This window comes from Bacillus rossius, chromosome 1 (genome assembly GCF_032445375.1).
Source record: "Bacillus rossius redtenbacheri isolate Brsri chromosome 1, Brsri_v3, whole genome shotgun sequence".
Lineage (NCBI taxonomy): Eukaryota > Metazoa > Arthropoda > Insecta > Phasmatodea > Bacillidae > Bacillus > Bacillus rossius.
Window position 1 is genome coordinate 128,438,846 of NC_086330.1, and position 21,995 is coordinate 128,460,840.

Genomic DNA, 21,995 nt, shown 5'->3' on the forward strand with positions numbered 1-21,995 from the left:
TTTTTGTGCGTGCACAAGTGAGTACCACGGGTGTCTTGAACCAGTTTAAAAATTAAAGAAAAATGACCGAAGCAAGACAAAATAGAAAGAGAAGCTTCTTGTGGAATTATTATGAACCTAGTGAAGGATTCGCTAAATGCTTACGGTGTAGTAAGCAACTGAAGATGCCCACAGGTTAGTATTAAATTATCATGGTTGCTACAGGACTAGAAAACCGGGAAAACTGGGAAATGTCAGGGAAATTAAAATGGTCAGGGAATTCCGGTAAATGTCAGGGAAAATTATACGAAATCTGGAAATTTTAAAGTTGTGTATAATTCTGCAGCGTGGGGGTATCCAGTTAAGCATACCACCAGGGTGCATCCATGCGCCACCAAACACTCCTACTGATTATCCTACTCATGCAAGCGAAGTGTATGGGGGCACAAGAAAATCGTGTGTGGGGTCTTTGCTAGAAAAGACAGTTAAGCAGAAAGTGATAAATCATAAATACAAATAAAGAACATGAGTCGCACTCAACAACGTTATAATTTCGCAAACTTAACACATATACATACACTGTCAACGGATTCGATGCCAGCTAGAGGCATGTGCGTAGCAAATACAAATTAGCATACATTTACTGAAGTTTATTCCCTTCACAATGATTTTCACTCCTTATGTCTTTACTGAGTCCTTACTTATGGAAAAAACTAGGGTGAACCTTGTGCCCAATGTACTCTGATTCAACAAACAAACTACTACTGCGTATCTCTTACAGTCGTACGAAACAACAAGCAACAAGCAACAAGTTAATATTCTTTCTCTCTCTCCGTTACAAGTTGAATTTCCTAGGCATGCCCTGGATCATGCAGTATAAAACAGTCGCCTCTGACAATGGGGATAGACATTTGCTCAATTTCTGTGCGAAATTATGACTCAGTTACCACACACTATAAGAGAGGAGAGAAACCAATATTCAAGTATACGTGCGTACGCATTACGTTACGGCCCGGAGGCGAGCGAAGACCAAAATCATAGTGAACATTATGTCATTACACACGTGATTCACAAGACGTACGTTGCTGTTAACAACTTTAGGAACTGACTCAATATACATACAGACTATACGAGCTGTCCAAACACGTGTAGGGGCAAGGAATTATGTACTACAAAATAAACCAACACCTAATATAACGTTAATTGTGCACTCCTCGAAAAAAACATATTAAATATCTATTACTCATAGAGAGCGTAGTCCCGCGGACAGAAATGCAAGCCCAAGAGAGAAGCGAGGGATCGGTTACATGGTTTGTTACAGCTACAATTTTCAGTGGGTCTCGTCATGATGACATTCACTGCCAAGCCTAGGTAAGCGTAATACAGAGAAGTGCTCAAACAAAATATGCTAGATCACGGGGGGGTATGCCTTAACCAAATGGCTCCGGTCGGGGGTACAGCTGGGAGGAAAAGAAAGAGGGCAAAATCGAGGCAAAACGATGCGTAAAATTACGTCATACGGAGCTGAAAGCTCTTATGAAAAAAAAAATACAAGGGCGGCATCGGGCACTTAACGTGCTTACTTCTAAACCAAAAGCAATCAAAGCGTGGTCTGGATGCCGTTGAAATAAGTTAAGAGTCCACTGCCGACAATGCAAGTCGCGCAGCAACTAAAATCAAAACCACATGCAGGAGGGAGTAAACAAATGCTTCCAGCAGAAAGAAGAAACAAAAGAAAATATTACACAGAAAATAAATTAAGTGAAGGTCAAAGTCAAAAGGGATGGCTACATGAAAATCAAGGCTGGCAAGCATATTTAATATTTACGTTACTCGCACGGCCATCGTGTGCACACACTAACTCCGTCTCCTGAAGAATTTTACCTAGACGAGCTGCCCCTCGACCGGGCCAGAGACGACCTGCTTCCACCAAGAGAGACCCACGAAATGCACAATTAAAAGTTATACGCGCTCATTTATACTATTCGCTAGATGGCGTTGCAGTCGCTACAATTGAGGAGAGGCTAGGGGGAAAGAAAGGGAAGGGGAAATTGGCACCTTGAGGCGGAGAGGGGTTAAGAGGGGAGAAGGAAAGGAAGGCTGCGGCACGGAGATGACGTCACAGAAGCGCGGCGGGCGCTTCAACCCCCACCCCTTACGAAGTCTTCTGCCCTGTGAGCCCGAGCTTAAAGTCGTGTTGAAGTTCAGTGTTTGTGACATGAGCCAACTTCTTGTATCTTGCGAACGCCTTGATTCAGACGATGTAGAAATGACTTGAAACTAGCCGGATCGTGCCGCTGGAGGGGGCAGCAACGTGTTCGTTTCAGCGGTGCGACGGGTGGCAGCTCCAACAGGGGACCGCGATCTCCTTGGTGCTGCACAAGTAGAATACAGGCGACTCGCGTCCGACGTGTCGCTGACAGGTCCCCCTCCATTTTTTCTGAAGTGAAAGAGAGAAACGATAAGCGCCGTATCAGGTGACCTATTCTGGCGGTACAAGGTTGCAAGGGGTTCAGGCAGCGCTCGGCGCTTTTCCTCGTCTCAGCCACTCAGCGCTAAGTGGCGGACATCGCAGCATCCATCCCGCAGACGTCTTCTGGCGGGCCGAGAATACCTCTAGAGCTGAACCGCGGCGGCGGTGGCGTCCGAACAGCGGAGAGTCTGTCACCAGATCTCCACGCCGTCCAACAGTCTCCTCACCCCGCAGCAGTCAAGGGCTGGCGGCGTAGGGGGCGGAGGGGCAGCGGAAAAGCAGAGACGTAGCAGGCTTCTCGTAGAGTTGTCCGCGCACAGCCCAAGGGAGGGGTAGAAAGGAGGCGCGCGCGCTTGAAGGAAACTGTAATCATCAACTGAACTGCGACTGAACACTGTATCCTGTTACTAACAATTCTACAATCTAATTAGAAAACATACCTAAAGTAGTAATACACACACCAAAAAAAAAAAAAAAAAAACTTAAGTATCTGAAGGTTTCCACTAGCCGCCAAAACGTTGCATTAAATCACTGAATGAAACGCTTTAGCTGTGTTACGTGTGCCTTACGCCACTTACGTTTATTGCTCATTAGCTGTAACTGAACAGTGTTAGCTGCTAAAAACTTAGTAATCAAAAACGGCCCGTCATAGGGCGGCAAAAGTTTGACGTTTAGGCTAGCCGCTAATGAGGGCAATACGTAAGAGCGGCAGAGCACAACGTCGCCAACAGCGAATGAATGGGCTGCCCTTTTTGCATCATAATTTCGTGCCACGTTTTCCCTAGCCTTAGCTAAATTCTTAGTAACGTCTTCCAAGACACGATCTAACTCTACACTTGACAAACTAGAGTCGACAGGTGGCAACCCCCACTGGTTGAGCAAGGGTAAGGTAAGTTCCCTCCCCAGGAAAGGCACGGAGGGGGGATGCCCTGTAGAACTGTGATGAGCTGCGTTCAAACCAATATTTAAAAGTTCAAGATCGGCGTCCCAGAGAGTCTGGTCGGCGCGGTAGAACGAAGTGAAAATTCCCTTGAGAACCTTGTTGGTTCTCTCACTCATATTTCCCTGTGGAAAATACGGTGAACTGTACACCGGCTTTACGGAGAATTCAAACAAGAAATTTTTGTATAAGTTCGACTGAAAGTATTTAGCGTTGTCTGATACTACAATACACGGCGGGCCTAAGATTTTAAACACCTGTTCCTTAAGAACTTTTACTATGGACGACGCCTTCATGTTTTTAAGGGGGGTTAAAACAACAAATTTAGTAAAAATATCTAGAATTACTAATAAGCATACGTTGCCTTTTTTTGATCGCGTCAGCGGTCCGAAAATATCAATATGCAGAACCTGCCAAGGGGCGACGGGAGCGTCGGCACAGTAAAGCCCTACTTTAGCATTGTGTGGGGGCTTTGATAGCTGACAGTCAATACAGGCGCGTACAAAATCGCGCACGTCTTGACGCATTTCAGGCCAGAAAAAATGTTGGGCAATTTTACGATACGTTTTATCTATTCCCATGTGCCCACCCACAAGTGAGGCATGGAAATATGTGATAATCATACCCTTAAGTTTTTCAGGGACGACAACTTTCTGAGCTCGTCGTGACGGGCCAGCATACACTAACAACCCATCCTTCTCGGCAAAGGGTAAAGCCATTCCACATTGCAAATCGTTCCGGATTCGAATACATGCAGGATCATCCTGCTGGCAGGCTTTCAGGTTTATGAAGGATTCGGGGAAGATTTTGCACACCGAAATAAACTCAACCGCATCCGGGGGGGAAGGGTTATCAATTTCAAAATCATCCGGGTTGAACATTCTAGATAAACTGTCGGCCACAACGATCTCCGCACCTCTTAGGTGATGGATTACAAATCGGAATTTTGACAACCGCAGTATCCAACGCCCAAGCTTCCCGAGCTGCGAGGGATGATTGCACAGCCAACTTAAGGCCTGGTTGTCTGTATACAGGTCGAACTCTCTACAATCCAAGTAACACTCGAATTTTTCGAGTCCGAAAAGGCACGCAAGGGCCTCCTTCTCATAGGTGCCCAAGCGGCGCTCTGACTCTGAGAGGGTTCGACTTGCGAAAGCAATTGGTCTCAATTTTCCGTTCTCCATGTGTCCGAGGACGGCTCCAAGGGCTACTGAGGAAGCATCAACCTGCAGGGCAAAACGTTTATTGAAGTCGGGGAGAATTAACACGGGGGCGGAACACAAACATTTTCTTAGAGATTGAAAGGCCGTTTCCTGTTCCTCACCCCAAACAAAAGCAGCGTTTTTCTTTCGCAACCGATTCAACGGCGCGCAAATCGTGGCAAAATCTGGGATAAAACGCGCATAATACCCCAGCATGCCGAGAAATTTTTGAATTCCCTTCAAAGTCTTTGGACGCGGAAAAGTAGCCACGGGGGCGACCTTATCCGGATCCATGTGAAGTTTCCCTTCTGAAATTACATAGCCTAAAAATTTTACTGAGTCTTGTGCCAAGGAAATTTTATGTGGATTAACAGTAAGATGCGCGTTTCTCAGACGTGCCAAGACTTGCTTAAGGTGATCCAGATGTTCTGAAAGTGAATTACTATATACAATTATGTCGTCGATATAGTTAAAAACAAATTTGTATTTAAGGTCGCTTAGTACATGGTCCAGAACACGGCTCATTGCTTCGCTCCCGAAACTTACACCCATCGGAATTCTGTTGAATTCGTAGTGGCCAAAAGGGGTTGAAAAGGCAGTGTATTTTCTACAGGCGGGATCAAGCAAGCATTGATGGTAACTGTCGTTGAGGTCGATGATGGAAAATATTTTGGCTTTACCCAAGTGTTGTAAGGCGCTCTCTACCGTCGGTATTGGCCAAACTGGATGAATTACCTTCTTGTTGAGAGGTTTAAAGTTATGCACAAGGCGCCACTCAGAGCCCCCCTTCTTAGCAACCAAAAAAGTAGGGGTGCAAAACTCGGATGTCGAAGGGGTAACGACGCCGGCAGCGAGTAATCTGTCGATAATGGCGCGCATGGCCTGCAGCTTAGGGGGAGAAACCTTCAAATATTTGGCAAAAACGGGCACTTCGTCGGTAACATGAAAACGAAAAGGCAAGATGTCACATCTGCCGATCTTACGTGTTATCACGTCAGGGAACTCCCGCACGAGAGCGGCGATGGCTTGATTGCGCATCGCGTTATCGGAATCATTGCAACTCATAACTATGGGTTCGCGGACCTCATGACGTAAACGAATTTTTACAGCAGGAGCGAAATCAAATTGCAATTCATGGTTGGCGGGACTGAGTCGACAGCGTGATTTGCCCAAAAAATCTAAGCCAAGGATTAGATTCGGCAAAATCCCGGGGACAACGACAAACGGCCAACTCCAGGAAAATCCATGGATTTTAAAATGAATTATAATAGATTTACATGTGCGTATGCCTTGCCCGTTAGCGACAACGATATTCCTTACGGAATCATCCGATACAACTCGTTGTGAAAGTTGAGGGTACAACTGCACTAATGTGATGAAACATTTTTCACTAATAACAGACCGGGTAGCACCGGTATCGACTAAGGCTGGAAATAAATGTTTCTGAATTTTAATTGGGAGGAAATGTAAATGAGTGGGTTCAGAGGATTTTTTGAGTAGCCGACGGATACGACCTCTTTTCCGTCCCGTCCAGATTAGTTTTCCGCACGAGGCTGTCTCTCAGTTCCCGTGCAGTCGCTCCTATAATGTCCCACTGCCTTACACCGAAAACATCTACGTTGATTTATTTCTACCCGCGGAACAGTACACTCATACGTGACGTGTCCAAAGGCGCTACAATTGGCACACCTGCCGGCTCCGCGGCGGGTGTCCAAGGTCACTAGCTGCCGTGACTGGGTCAAGGTCGCGGACCGCGAGCCCACGGGCGCGGTTACCTCAGGCGGTAAACTCATGGCCGCGCGAGCTGCGGCCCGCGCCTCGGGCCCAGGCGTGAAATGGGCAGAACGCTCGCCGCGAGGCAGGCTGTCAAACACACGAGGCGTGGAGGTGTCTGCCACGTCACGGAGTTTCGGGCTACGGGGAGTGAGAACGGGGGGGGCGGACTGCGACGTAAAAATACGTCCGTCAAAACGAGAGTCATTTTTCACCGAGCTGGGGCGCTTTGCCGGGAACTCAGCTTGATACTTAGCAAGAGAAACAAGGCGACTTTCCACTTCGCCCGCCCAAGTCCGTAGGCTTGCGAGCGAGGTGGGAGGAGCGAGCATCGAGCAGTTCTGCCACACCACGGGGGCCAAATTACCCAAAATAAGTTGGACAAACTCCTCTTCCGGGGTACCCAGCTCTAAGGCTCCCGCGTACGCGGTAACCGACGTGACATATTCCATAATGGTTTCATCTGGGTTTTGGAAGCGCCACACTAGCTCCCTCTTACAGGCATCTAGAACCCTAGGCGGACACACTGAACATACCAGTGATTTTTTAAACTTATCAAAGCTCGTACCCTGAGCAATGGCCTCATTTAACAGAGGTACATGGATGTCCGTAACTTTACTTAAGAGTGCTTTCAGAAAAGCCTCAAGTGGAACTAAATTTAATTTATGCAGGCTCTCAGCCTTAATCACAAAATCTAAGATCTGCCTGGGATCACTTCCACCCAGGAACGGGATGGTTTTAAGGGCGGCAAAAAAAAGTTTTACGTTAAATGAGGACGAGGAAGGACTCACATCAGCTGGGGGCTGCCTGGTCGTGACTTCAGATGCGGCTCCTGCGGATTTACGCAGGTAGTCAACCAAACGCGCCCTCATCTCGGCGACGGTATCGGTGTCCGCCAAGGGCAGACCATTTTCCTCGAGATGCAGCGCCAAATCGGTCTTGTGCAACTGGTAAACCCAGCTCACGGAGACGGCCATGGTGCACCGAAACAAACAATACAAACGGATTTATCACTATAATCTGCCTAAAGAGCAGAGTAGCGCAGTTTTGCAGCGTGGGGGTATCCAGTTAAGCATACCACCAGGGTGCATCCATGCGCCACCAAACACTCCTACTGATTATCCTACTCATGCAAGCGAAGTGTATGGGGGCACAAGAAAATCGTGTGTGGGGTCTTTGCTAGAAAAGACAGTTAAGCAGAAAGTGATAAATCATAAATACAAATAAAGAACATGAGTCGCACTCAACAACGTTATAATTTCGCAAACTTAACACATATACATACACTGTCAACGGATTCGATGCCAGCTAGAGGCATGTGCGTAGCAAATACAAATTAGCATACATTTACTGAAGTTTATTCCCTTCACAATGATTTTCACTCCTTATGTCTTTACTGAGTCCTTACTTATGGAAAAAACTAGGGTGAACCTTGTGCCCAATGTACTCTGATTCAACAAACAAACTACTACTGCGTATCTCTTACAGTCGTACGAAACAACAAGCAACAAGCAACAAGTTAATATTCTTTCTCTCTCTCCGTTACAAGTTGAATTTCCTAGGCATGCCCTGGATCATGCAGTATAAAACAGTCGCCTCTGACAATGGGGATAGACATTTGCTCAATTTCTGTGCGAAATTATGACTCAGTTACCACACACTATAAGAGAGGAGAGAAACCAATATTCAAGTATACGTGCGTACGCATTACGTTACGGCCCGGAGGCGAGCGAAGACCAAAATCATAGTGAACATTATGTCATTACACACGTGATTCACAAGACGTACGTTGCTGTTAACAACTTTAGGAACTGACTCAATATACATACAGACTATACGAGCGGTCCAAACACGTGTAGGGGCAAGGAATTATGTACTACAAAATAAACCAACACCTAATATAACGTTAATTGTGCACTCCTCGAAAAAAACATATTAAATATCTATTACTCATAGAGAGCGTAGTCCCGCGGACAGAAATGCAAGCCCAAGAGAGAAGCGAGGGATCGGTTACATGGTTTGTTACAGCTACAATTTTCAGTGGGTCTCGTCATGATGACATTCACTGCCAAGCCTAGGTAAGCGTAATACAGAGAAGTGCTCAAACAAAATATGCTAGATCACGGGGGGGTATGCCTTAACCAAATGGCTCCGGTCGGGGGTACAGCTGGGAGGAAAAGAAAGAGGGCAAAATCGAGGCAAAACGATGCGTAAAATTACGTCATACGGAGCTGAAAGCTCTTATGAAAAAAAAAATACAAGGGTGGCATCGGGCACTTAACGTGCTTACTTCTAAACCAAAAGCAATCAAAGCGTGGTCTGGATGCCGTTGAAATAAGTTAAGAGTCCACTGCCGACAATGCAAGTCGCGCAGCAACTAAAATCAAAACCACATGCAGGAGGGAGTAAACAAATGCTTCCAGCAGAAAGAAGAAACAAAAGAAAATATTACACAGAAAATAAATTAAGTGAAGGTCAAAGTCAAAAGGGATGGCTACATGAAAATCAAGGCTGGCAAGCATATTTAATATTTACGTTACTCGCACGGCCATCGTGTGCACACACTAACTCCGTCTCCTGAAGAATTTTACCTAGACGAGCTGCCCCTTGACCGGGCCAGAGACGACCTGCTTCCACCAAGAGAGACCCACGAAATGCACAATTAAAAGTTATACGCGCTCATTTATACTATTCGCTAGATGGCGTTGCAGTCGCTACAATTGAGGAGAGGCTAGGGGGAAAGAAAGGGAAGGGGAAATTGGCACCTTGAGGCGGAGAGGGGTTAAGAGGGGAGAAGGAAAGGAAGGCTGCGGCACGGAGATGACGTCACAGAAGCGCGGCGGGCGCTTCAATTCAAAAAATCTTTGTTTTGATGCGAACGTACCGCTACCGAATGGCTCCGCTAAAAGGCTGCTGCTTAAGGCACACTGCAACTGCAACTTTTTGTACTTGGTCTACGATTGTCCGTTGCAATAGGCTGTTACAACCACCCACCATAACTTCTGGCCAATACAGGCACTCGTTTGTTCACTACCGAATCCAGGCCTTCATTTGTTCGTGTTTTGCTCCTTTTTAATTTGCCGTTGAGACTTTAGGTTTGTTTGACTCAAGGTCTCTCGTGCTCCTCGGGAGTTGAAAGAGTTGGGAGCAAGTTGACCTGAGGGCAAAAAGAGTCGGTAACTTTTAATACACGAAGAAAACGCGATTTGTTGTAAAACAATGATGGCGGAAAATATAGCAGACATCGTGAGAAATTTGTTTGGAAATGAAGATTCATCTGAAGATGAAGTAGCTATTGATTTACCATATATTGGACTACAAATTATGAGAGAGCTTGATAAAGGTAAAAAAAATATATATAAATATTGCTTTTTGACTTTAAACCACCTGTGGTATGCATAAGCTAACCTGTACTAGGAAACTATTGCAAATCTTTTGATTGTTAAATAAAGGACGCCAAATAAATTATATTGTAATGTTTTTCCGCTTCAATGTCGTCATCTATTAAAATATTACCGTCATCACCAAATGTAGCTTGATAACATATTGACTCCATCGTCAAAGTCGCGCCAAAACAACCAGCAGACGACTTGCCCTCGCAACTCTTCCTCGAGAGGAGGAGCATCGAGAGCATGACCTGAGTGACCTGAGAGCAACTTGCCCCCGCGAGTAAAACGACCATCCGCCAAACTGCTTCCGGAAAAGGGCGCCCCGAGAGTTGAGAGGTCAAAAAGAGACCTCGAGTCAAACAAACCTTTTGTAATATGTTCCGTTCCATGCAATGAACTACAGAACGGGCATGGCGTCGTTTATCTTTTGAAGGCTATTTTCACGTGGAATAAGATGAGTACAAAGCTTATTACGTGAATTCAAAGGCGTTGTTTCAGGTGAAGTTATAGTAATAGGTAATAGTGTGTTAGTGTGAATTTGTACAGCAGTGCATTTATGTTTCTACGTAAAATGTCTGGAAATAATAGTTTTAGAGCTGTGACTTAGATACGGCAGTGGGCTGTAGAGTAAGAGAATGACTTGTTTTGCGAAATCAAAATTATTTTCCGACTACCTTTCCGTTCCATGCAGTGAACTACAGAACGGGCATGGCGTCATTTATCTTTTGAAGGCTATTTTCACGTGGAATAAGATGAGTACAAAGCTTATTACGTGAATTTAAAGGCGTTGTTTCAGGTGAAGTTAGTTTTTGATGCAATCATAAGAAAATAAAGTTCATTTTGATTAAGAGGCAATACCAATTCTCATTTTGAAAACTACCAAGCTGATACGAAAACACGTGGCTTTTGTGTGCGGTTAGGTTTTTGCATTTTTTTCTACCTATTTTTTTAAATTACTTTTTTTTTTTCAACCGTAATAATCCGTGAGTTCTGTTGCGTGGCACACATTGTGTATAAAAAATATATGCCTAACAGAACATGTTTTTCCCCAGAATCCCCAGAATCGTTAGTTAACATTGTAAGATTGTAAGAGTATTGCATGTTGTAATGCTGCTATTGTAATTCACTAAGTAGGCCCGTTATATTGCTAGGTGTGAATTTGTAATAGTTTTTGTATTTGTTTAATTATATTTTTTTAATAATTCATAAACAATGTTTTAACCTAACCTGAAAATATTATGTACTTTTTTTTAGCTTAGAGATCTCGAAAAAAACTACTTTTAAGGAGAATTGGTTCAAGGAGCCACAGTTTCAGTATATCAAACCCTCTGCTTAAAACAGAAATTCTGCGTACTGCACTTTGTGCTACAAAAGTATTCAACTAAGCAATATGGGTCGAAGAGCTCTCACCAGCCACGTCGAAGGAAAAAAACACATTCGCAATTCTGCCGTCAAAATAACACAAAAAAAACTTATTTTATCTCATGTTGAAATTTTTATATTTCATTTAATCATATGCACGTTAATATTTATAGTATGTACTTCAAAAGAAAGTCAGGGAATTTTTCTCTTAAATTTCTGGAAAACAGGGAAAAGTCAGGGAATTCTAAGATTCTATTTCTGTAGCAACCATGATTATGGTCGTCTTATTTATGCTTAGTCGACACGGAACAAGGCATTTTCGCTCCAGCTGTATTAAAATTCTGCTATATTGATTTCCACTACACGAATATTATTAATATAATTAATATTTAATTTTTATCTACTGATATAATACTTTTATCTTCGCCCGATGAGGTAAACAAACTGTAATCATACCCTTTTCGTCCGTGCTATCACTTGTAATTGCTGATGGAAAGTACACACGTCTAGTGTATTATTAATTAATTGAAAGTATCGTGCAACCAGTAAAATAACGATTCTTATTTTTGGTCTACATAGCTATATGAACACAAGTCTGAAGTGCTTCCACTTCTCTTCAAATTACCAAAATCTATTTGTGTAAATTTATACATAGGGCCTAAAATGTTTTACTTAGTAATTTTATTTCACATTTCAGATGCAACTTCTTCGTTGAAAACTCACCTTTCCTGCCATCACTCCATCCAGTATCATGGATTTTTAAAACTATCTGGAGGAGTTAAAGAGAAATCCACACCAATATCAACTGCTGTCACATCAACATCTGCTAATGGTATGGGTGAACGGCAAGAACCAATTTCAGTTTTTCTGAAAAAAGTTGACATGCCTGCTCAAGGAAAAGAAGCAAAACAATCAACATGAAGATTGCTCGAATGATTGACATGTGTCATCTACCATACAGGTTCGTAGAAGAAAAAGGCTTTCTTGACCTTATGCATCATCTGAAACCTAATTACCAAGTCCCAGTCAGCACAACATTTTCCCGACATGCCATGATTAAAGAAGATCTCATTGATACTGCCACTTACGAAAGCCCCAAACATGTTGCACTGACAACAGATAATTGGACGTCAAGAGCAAGGGACAGCTACATGTCACTATACAAAAGACTTTGTATGTAAGTCAGTTACGCTTGGTAACATTGCTGTTGAAGAATCGCACACTGGTATGAACCTTCGACAAAGACTCTCTGAAATGACCAGAAAATGGTGTTTGCCACCCCCCAACGAGCAGAGTTCAATAAAAATATTCATAGTAACAGACAATGCCAGCAACCTGAAATTTGCTATCAGTGGAACAAACTACATACACAGATTTTGTTTTGCACATACACTACAGCTTGCCATTTCTGATGCCAAGAACTCGACACCCCACGTCAAAACTTTAATATCAAAAGCACGCAAAATTGTTGGTCACTACAACAAAAGTTCTGCTGCAAGGTCAAGGCTGGGCAAGGTGCAAGAAAATTTGCAGCAGCCAAAGCTCAAACTGATTCAAGATGTTGAGACTAGATGGTGTAGCGAGTATGCTATGCTGGAGAGATTGTTGCACCTTCGAGAAGCTATAGCTGCTGAGCTGAGTACTTCCGACACAGATACCGATTCTCTGTCACAGAGTGAGTGGAAGCTTACCGAAGGAATCGTTAAAGTTATGAAACCTTTTGCAGAAGCTACCAAAGAGACAAGTGGGAACAGTTACCCAACAGCTTCAATGATTGTTCCAATGATTCACTGCCTGAAAGCAGCAACACTGAACTACATACAGAATGAAAACACACCCGGTGTAGCATTTGGACGAAACCTTTTGAAGGCTTTAGCAACAATATTTCCATTGTACAAAATGGATGATGTAAATGCCCTATGCAAAATTCTTGACCCAAGATACAAAGTTACATTATTTGAAGATGAACATGAATGGCAACATTATATTATTCTACTTAAGAAAGCACTACATAATACTTACATCGATAATGCACCTGAGAAGTTTGCGAACTCTCTTCAAGTCATGCAGCCAGAAAGTACTGGATCCTTGTGTTATGAAATGGACAAACATCCCCTAACACAACTTCAAACAGATGAACCTCCATCTATAAAGGCCATTGAAAGTTACCTTGCAGCACCCCGCCTACCAAGACATGACAGTCCATATGAGTGGTGGAGAAACAACCGTCACAATTATCCTGCCATTGCCAAGGTAGCAGACAACTACCTCGATCTGCCAGCCACCCAGGTGGCAAGTGAGAGAGTTTTCTCTACAGCAGGCAACATAGTTACCACCCGCAGAGAATTGTTGTTGCCGCACCATGCTGATGAACTCACCTTTCTCCATTACAATTTGAAATGATTTGCGAAGTGATTTATGTTAGTGCCACAGACATATTTTATTTTTTTTTTTAATTTTTGAGAATCTGGTTGTGCTTCTTCAATATAGTCTCACTTTAATTTTAGTTACTTGATTTAAACTGTGAATTATGTGACAAGTTTTTCAAAGGTGGTATGTTAAAAAATTTTTAATGATCTATGTTATTTTAATAAATATTCTCAAATTCGATTCGAAAAAAATTTGAAACTCATGAATTTTTTTTGAAATTCGATTCAAACTGAAAAATCACAATTCACAGATGTCTAGTGTGAACAGTCGTTTAAGAAGGGCATATGAAGGGAAAAACATCCTATTGGAGAAGTGGGTGGTAGTGATGAAAAAACTCGGCCACCCAGCACTGGAGGAGCGAGAGAGATGGTGTTAAGTACTGGTAATGGTCTTCAGCTCTGACAGTGGTGTGCCCTTGAAGACTTTAAGAGTGAGGGTGAGTGGACAGACAAAAGAAGTTTTAGTTTCGAGTGCTGAATAAGCACAGGCCTCCGCGATACTTTCCTTCGTGCTTGACGGCGGCTTCTGCCGTAGAACAGCGATGGGAGTTCATTGTGATCCCCTTTAAAAAGTCTCGTTGCTTACTTGACAGATTTTATTAATAAAGATAATAATTTTCTTAAAGTAAAAAAAAAAAGAATACAGTGAACAAGTGAGATGTATAAATTTTCAAATGTTTGTTGTCTGAAACATATATATATATCATTTTTGCCTCCCACATCCAGAGGGGGATCCAGTGATGACTTAAGAGAGAGGCTGATTGTGTTAATTTAATTTATAATGCAAACAACTGTCAACTGTTTGTGTGCTCGCAAAAGTATACATCATAACATCATAAGTGTTTACCAAACTATATTCTACAACTTGTATTTTAAATGTTCACGTCTTAATCAGTTTTGTATTTACTTATAGCCATTGAAAATTTGAATTTTAATGAAATAAATTTACAAACAAGTTTAATCACCAATAATCAAATTCAGACTCTTTAATGCATAATTTTTTCTCTAAAAATAAGAACTAATTTTAATACACCTAGGTACTAATATGAAAAACCACTCATAAAAACTTTATGCCAATGTTATTATATAAATAAAAGTACAGTAGAGCACCCTGTATCCAGAATGGTCGGGACTTAGACTATTCCGGATAGTAGAAAATTCCGGAAAGTAGAAATTCACTATAAGGCCCCCTAATTGAAAAAAAAATTGCTCCCGAAGTTTGTGAACATCCTGTAGCTGTAGATGAGGACGGCAAGGGGGGTGGGGGTAGGGTGATGACGGCTACATCCGGTGGTGTGACCTTGCCACGGGCACGCTTATCAGACCTTGCCTAGAAGCACGCTACAGCTACGTGACTGTACCATGATGTCCGCGCGAAGCAAGCAGACGTAGGCGAGACGTTTGACATTCAATGAATTGTGTTACAATTACGTAATTTACATACAGTTTGTACAGTGATTTGGTGTATCCACATGTTGCATAAATAAAATATAAAATAATAACACATGGTACAGTTAGGTACGGTACATTACAAATAAAAAAACACTTACCATGACTCACTGTAGGCTACACATGTCCCGCGAATAAAAAATAATGTCCTAGAACTTAGATAAAATGCATTGAAATAATCACTGTATACGGCCCCACTTGTCTGTGTGTAAGAAACATTGTTTAACAGTCGCATTAATTTAAATTTAAAAAGCTAAACAACAAATTACCTAAATCGTTACACATTGTGAAAGACAGGAGAAGTTAAAGTTAATCACTGTCACTGTCACTTTGAACGTAACTGTTTACGTTTGTGCCACTGGTGCCAGGTGTTGGATCGTCAATGTTCTCACTCGTAGTTGAAGCAGGTGTGGAAACAGGAGCTTTTTTGAACATGTCACTAATGCGTTGTTGCCGCACACGTTTGTGCTTCTCTTCAGTCAGCTGTTTTTGAAGCATGTACAAATGCATAATTTGCTGGTCGTTGATATAACTTCGTTGCTCTAGGCCAGCTATTAATCGTTCAATGTGGTGAAGGCACTCATCTTGCGAGATTTTCTCCTGTGGTTCATCTTCATCGCTACTGCTTTCATTGTTTCCGTCGTCTTTGTTACACTTAACAGAGTCTAATATCTCCTTATATGAAAAGTGATGCACAACGGGAACATTATCATCAACACAAAACCATTCCACAATGTTTTGTTCTTGCAATTGTAAGTCTTCTAGTTCTGGATTTGTTATGTTCTTGGCATACTCCAGCAGTTCGTTCACGTTTTTTTGTTCCAAACCTTTGAAGTCGGCTTCATTTCCCTTGTCATGAACCTCGTCACGATAAACCAAAGTCGGCCACAATTTAAACCATGCCTTGTGAAATGTTAACGCAGGCATACCTTCCCATGCACGAGCTAGTGACCATATGACATCCTTTATGGTGTATTCCTTTTTAATTTCTGAGATCGTTTTGCCGCCATTCAGATCAGATAAAAAGTGCTTCATGAACTCCGTGCGATAACGACATTTTATGGAGCGTAATATTCCCTGATCTTGCGGTTGGATTAGTGCAGTGCAGTTAGGGGGCAGATACATGACAGAAACATTATCCCTGTCTAGTGTTTCAGCTGCAGGATGCGTGGAGCAGTTGTCTAGCACAAGGACAATCTTGCAGTGCGGGTCTAAGCCTATCTTGTTACAGTGTTGCCGGCTCTGGCGCACAAAACTGTCAAACTATTCTGTGGTTATTGCAGATGTTATCCACGCGGTTTTTGTAGCTCGGTATTCAACGGGTAACACTTTAACACCTTTTAGCGCCCTTGGGCGCAAGCTTTTGCCAATTACGAGTAGCTTCAGCTTGTGGGTACCGGCAGCATTTGAACAACCAAGCACGGTCAATCTGTCTTTAGAATCTTTCATCCCGCTGTGAGGACTATCTGCAGTGCACAGCGTGCTTCGAGGCATACAACGCCAGTACAAAGCAGTCTCGTCCGCATTGTAAACTTGGTCTGCTGTTAAGTTGTTGTCCAACACATATTCTGCGAACTCGACTACAAAATTTTCCGCCGCCGCTGTATCTGCAGAAAGCTTTTCACCGCTAACTTTGAAAAAAGAAATTCCATGGCGGTTTTTGAATTTATGAAGCCACCCTAACGAATAGTCACAATCGTATGTTAGATTCAGTTCGGCATGAAACATTTTTGCCTGTTCTATCAGCATCTGTCCAGAAATGCTAACACCTTCACTTCGCCGCAAACGAAACCATTGATAAAGAGCATTTTCAAGGTCGCTACATTTACTACCCTGCATTGTTTTTCTGTTTTCAATTTCTCTCTTTGTATCACTGTCCGAATAAAATTTACACATTTCATTCTTTTGTTTCTTTATGTCGTAAATCGTCGAAATGCCGACATCATACGATTGGCTGAGATTTTTAACAGAAGTCCCAGCATCTAGTTTCTTGAGAATCTTAACCTTTTCTTTAATGGTAAGAACTTTTTTCCTTCGTTTACTACTCTTTTCCTCATCACCAGGAAGTTTATGTTTTGAAAACATCACGTGTCTGCAGGAACGTACATACTAGCGATCGCGCACCACAAGCAAGACTGACATTTAACGCACACAATACACCACTCCCCCTCCCCTACAACGCGTTATCACGGCGCGCTCACGTGTAAGCGGGGCCGCTGCCGCCAATTCCTGATATGCGCTCGACGCCCGTGCACTGCAGTCGTGAGACCGGAAGCCTTGGCTTCCATCATAACTGCTGAGTGTTTATAAAATCAAGTGCACCCTGACTGACTAGACGGGGCGTGAACTGCGCAAACAATCGGTATTTACTCCCGCGGGAATAATATATATTAATATATATTATAATTCATTTAAAAAAATATATATATTTTTAAATTTTGTAAATTTTTTTTAACTCTCGGAAGACATCCGGATAGTAGAAATTCCGGTAAGTAGAATTACGGATACAGGATGCTCTACTGTATTCCAATTTATTTTTAGGTCTAATATAAATTTATTCTTCATAAATTCTATAAAAGAGTAGGTATGGGTTTATTTATCAGATAAAATCCAACTTGTATACACATTTATAATATCACCTTGATAAAAATAAAGTTCATTTAAAACCAATCAAAACAACCAATCTTAAAGACTGCATTACCACATTTCTTGATACTATAGTTCCTGCAAGCATTAAAATAATAGTATACTCACATTTCCAACTTATATTTAATTACAGAGTTTATTTTAAAATGTAAAGCAGACTCTTTGTTCACAGCTCTGAAAAACATTCGTACTGAAGCTAGGCTGTAGGCCATCAAGTTTTGTTGAAGCACATATAGAAAGTGCCATCCATCGGGGTGCACTGAAGAATGGCACTTGTTTAAATATGTTTTATTAAAAGATTATAAAGCTCACAGAAACATAAGTCAGAGGAAACATAAAAACAATATCTGCATATATTTTGTGTTACTTGTATAATATTCATTGTTCAGTACCTTAGTGCCTATTTTACTAACTTATGCCTAACAAGATGGATGGTCTTAGGTGGGGGGGCTGTGGCCCCGGCACCCTCCTCCCACTGCTGCTCAACGGCAGTAATCAGTAATAATCTCCTGCCATCACATACCATGATGTGTATAGCATGTGCAATAATTAATAATTTTGAAATTCCACATAGTGTACAATATCATCTTGCACAAAGTATGTACTAACTATGGTTCAGTGTACCTTAGCTAATGTGCATTTGCACCTTTCTGTTTTATAAATAAGGAAAACATTAAATAACTAAAAATTCATAGATACTTGTGAATAAAATCATTTACAAAGAAATTAGTGAGTGATTCGCAAGTCATAATCTCTTTAAAACGTATTTAATTTTCATTAAAAGACTATTCCAATGGTTTAATAGTGCTTGGTAATTTTTCGAAAATTTGTCATTCACTATTTTTTCGGGTGTCTAGAATTGGTGCTGGGGTGAGGAGTGAAGGTGCTTGCATGAGGTGTGATAGTGTTAAAATGAGGTGTGTTGGTGCTAGCATGAGATGTGGATATGTAGGTATCAGGTGATAAATTGCTAGTTTGGAGTGTGAAGGTGCTAGCATGAGGTGTGATAATGCTAGCATTAGATTTTATGGTGATAGCATGAGGTGTGAAGGTGCTGAAGTGAGGTATGATGTTTCTAGCAAAAGGTGTGAAGGTGCTGGTATGTGGTGTGATGGTGCTCATGTGAAGGTGCTGGCATATGGTGTGATGGTGCTCATGTGAAGGTGCTGGCATGTGGTGTGATGGTGCTCATGTGAAGGTGCTGGCATGTGGTGTGATGGTGCTCATGTGAAGGTGCTGGCATGTGGTGTGATGGTGCTCATGTGAAGGTGCTGGCATGTGGTGTGATGGTGCTCATGTGAAGGTGCTAGCATGATGTGGTGTGATGGTGCTCATGTGAAGGTGCTGGCATGTGGTGTGATGGTGCTAGCATGAGGTGTGAATGTGTTGGCGTAAGGTGTGATGGTGCTGGCATAAGGTGTGAATGTGTTGGCGTAAGGTGTGATGGTGCTGGCATAAGGTGTGATAGTGCTAGCGTGAGGAGTTATGGTTCTAATGTGAGGTGAAGGTTCTGGCGTGAGGTGTGAAGGTGATGGCGTGAAGTTCGATTGTGCTAGGGTGAGGTGTGAAGGTGCTAGCATGGAGTGATGGTGCTAGCGTGAGGAGTTATGGTTCTAATGTGAGGTGTGAAGGTGATGGCGTGAAGTGTGATTGTGCTAGGGTGAGGTGTGATGGTGCTAGCATGGAGTGAAGGTGCTGGTGCGAAGTGTGATGGTGGTAGCATGGGATATGAATGTTGACTGCAGGCTGGAGCGCTGGAACCAGTGTGCCCTCCACCTGTGGCACGCCCACCAGCAGGACGTGGACCTGCTGAGCTGCCCCACCTGCGGCCAGTACAAGACTGCCACCCAGGTCAAGCTCACCCTCCACATGAAAGTGCACAGTGACCTGAAGCCGTACGTGTGCCGCGTGTGCAACAAGGGCTTCAAGCAGTCCTCCCAGCTGCGCAACCACCACGTCACACATGTCGACAAGAAGCTGCTCGACGCTGACATGCCCAGATGGTACGTTCATATCCGTCTCTTACTGTGTTTGTGAGAGGTCAAATGATTTTTACTATTCCAGTAACTACTTCCTACAGTAATTCTTCATGAAAATAAAGGAAAATGAATTCTCGAAAATTGTAAATTTTCTGAAGTACTGATGCTGACCCTTTTCTTGTTTTACATAATAAAGTGTCTACCATCTTTCAACCATAGTTCAGAATTAAGATGCTACCAGTTCATCAGCTAACCAAGACATTCTAAAGGTTCAATCTGTTTCTTACATATGTATGATTAAAATATTTCGGTCCTTGGTTACTTGGGAAGTTAGTCCAACCAGTTAAATGTTGCATTTGCACTGTAAATTTTTTTTCCCCCTGTGTTTGAGCATGTGTTTACTAGTACCAATTTGTTGGAACATGTGTGCATAGCTGCCAACTGGTACGATTTTTTCGTATTTTGTACGATTTTACGAATTATATATTTTTTCTTACGATTTTTTTCTTTCTTGCATGTTGTTGTGGCATGCTACCTCACTTGTGTGCGTGTAGGTTCACGGGCGATCACTTCAATAACAGTTTTTTTGGCACAAATCGAAGGACTTCGGCGGCTTTCGGCAAACGAAACCATTTTGTGTTCTTGGTTTTTGTGCCGTCAAATGTGCTGTCATTTACAAAGTTTTGAATTAATGGATTACTAAAGCTATTTATATTTCATGTTATATTTATGAGAGCTGGCAATTTAACGAGTTGTGCTTATGGTTAAACGGGAAACAGAAGAATGGTTTATATGAAGAAAGTTTAATGAACGAATGTTTTAAATAGTGAAAATTGAAACACATATCTTTAAATAGGTCTGCTTTGGTAGGCCTACTGAAGAATTTAGTGTTTACCTTTGTGGCTGCACTGCCTCTGCTTGTAGCTTGTTTTCTTTTCCGCCATATTACCACAGAATATTCTGTGATATTACCCATAGAAAAGAGAGTATATAATATATTACCATCGGTACCTCACGATGGATTGTTACGTGGCATTGTGAACAAAAGTAATTTTGTATTTGTGGTAAAATTAATACTTCTTGCTATTAGCATATTGATATTTTTGAATGAAGTTGTGCTACGGCACCGGTTAACCCTAGTATTTATAATATGGCGGGATGCGGTGACAAAAATAACACTAACAAACAATCGTTTCTGCAGTCGTACTGTGCAGACTTTCCTTGGTCAGTACGTTCGCAAAAAGGTGAGAATTTTGTGAAATGTGTAGTGTGCAAGTGCAACTTAAATATTGGGCATGGTGGAAGGAGTGATTTAAAATTGCACGCAAATGTCATTGAAGCACAAAATCAATGAACTAGCTGAAGCTCAAGCCAACTCAAGTAATATAAAAAACTTTTTCAGTGTTCCAAATGATGATTTGAGTGTAATTTGGGCAGAATGCTACTTCACTGCATTCATTATTGAGCATAATTTACCTATTTCTGTTGAGGATCATGCCGCACATCTGTTTCGGAAAATGTTTACAAAATGTGAAGTTGCAAGACGGTATGGTTATGGACGCACAAAGACAACAGCAATTATAGGCGAAATGGCAAAACAACATGAAACGAGTGAAACAGATTTGTTAAAAACTGTTCCTTTTTCAGTGGCAACCGATGGCAGCAATGATGAATCGAAGCTGTACCCAATAGTTGTGACCTATCACAGCACTGAACTTTCAATTTTGAATTGTGTTTTGCTATCAGTCAAGTCGTTGAAGGGTTCTTTCACAGGTAGGAACATAGGGGCGATGATTATAGCTACACTTACAGATGGTAACTTACCATTGGAAAATTGTATTGCTCTAGGATCTGACAATGCAGCAGTCATGACTGGTTCAAAAAATGGGGTTGCAGGTGTATTAAAACATCATCAGAAAAATGTCATAGTCTTAGGTTGTGCCTGTCATTTGTTGCATTTGGCTGCAGAGAAGGGGTCGAAGGGTCTTAAAATGAATGTGGACGAGATTCTGGTAGATATATACTATTATTTAGACAAAGGCATCAAACGGAAAGACAGACTGAAAGAGTTTCAAAAACTTTACGACTCTGATGTCAAAAAGGTGCTGAAACATGTATGTACGCGCTGGCTTTAACTAGGTGTATGCTTGAAACGGCTAGTGGGTTTATGGTAGCCTTTAGTTAAATTCTACAAGGAAGAAATTGCTACTCAGGTAGCATCTAGTTCTGGTTATGTATCGGCTGGTAGTTGTCAGGCCAGTACCAGCAGCCAGTCAGAAGTCAAGTCGGGGAAAAACACTATGCTTGATAATGTCTCTTCAAAATGGCCTTCTTCACAAGAAGACCCTGTTTCTAAGAAAAAAAAAACTACACG

General features: G+C 42.1%; 1 protein-coding gene across 2 annotated transcripts in view; it reads left to right on the forward strand.

Moving 5' to 3' along the window:
• LOC134545781 (zinc finger protein 543-like) overlaps nt 1-21,995 on the forward strand; it is a 99,788-nt gene that overhangs the window by 37,510 nt on the left and 40,283 nt on the right. For both annotated transcript variants that reach the window (XM_063388635.1, XM_063388633.1), the window contains exon 9: nt 19,388-19,645. In XM_063388635.1, coding sequence (XP_063244705.1) covers nt 19,388-19,645 — 258 coding nt within the window. The remainder of the gene's footprint in view (nt 1-19,387; nt 19,646-21,995) is intronic.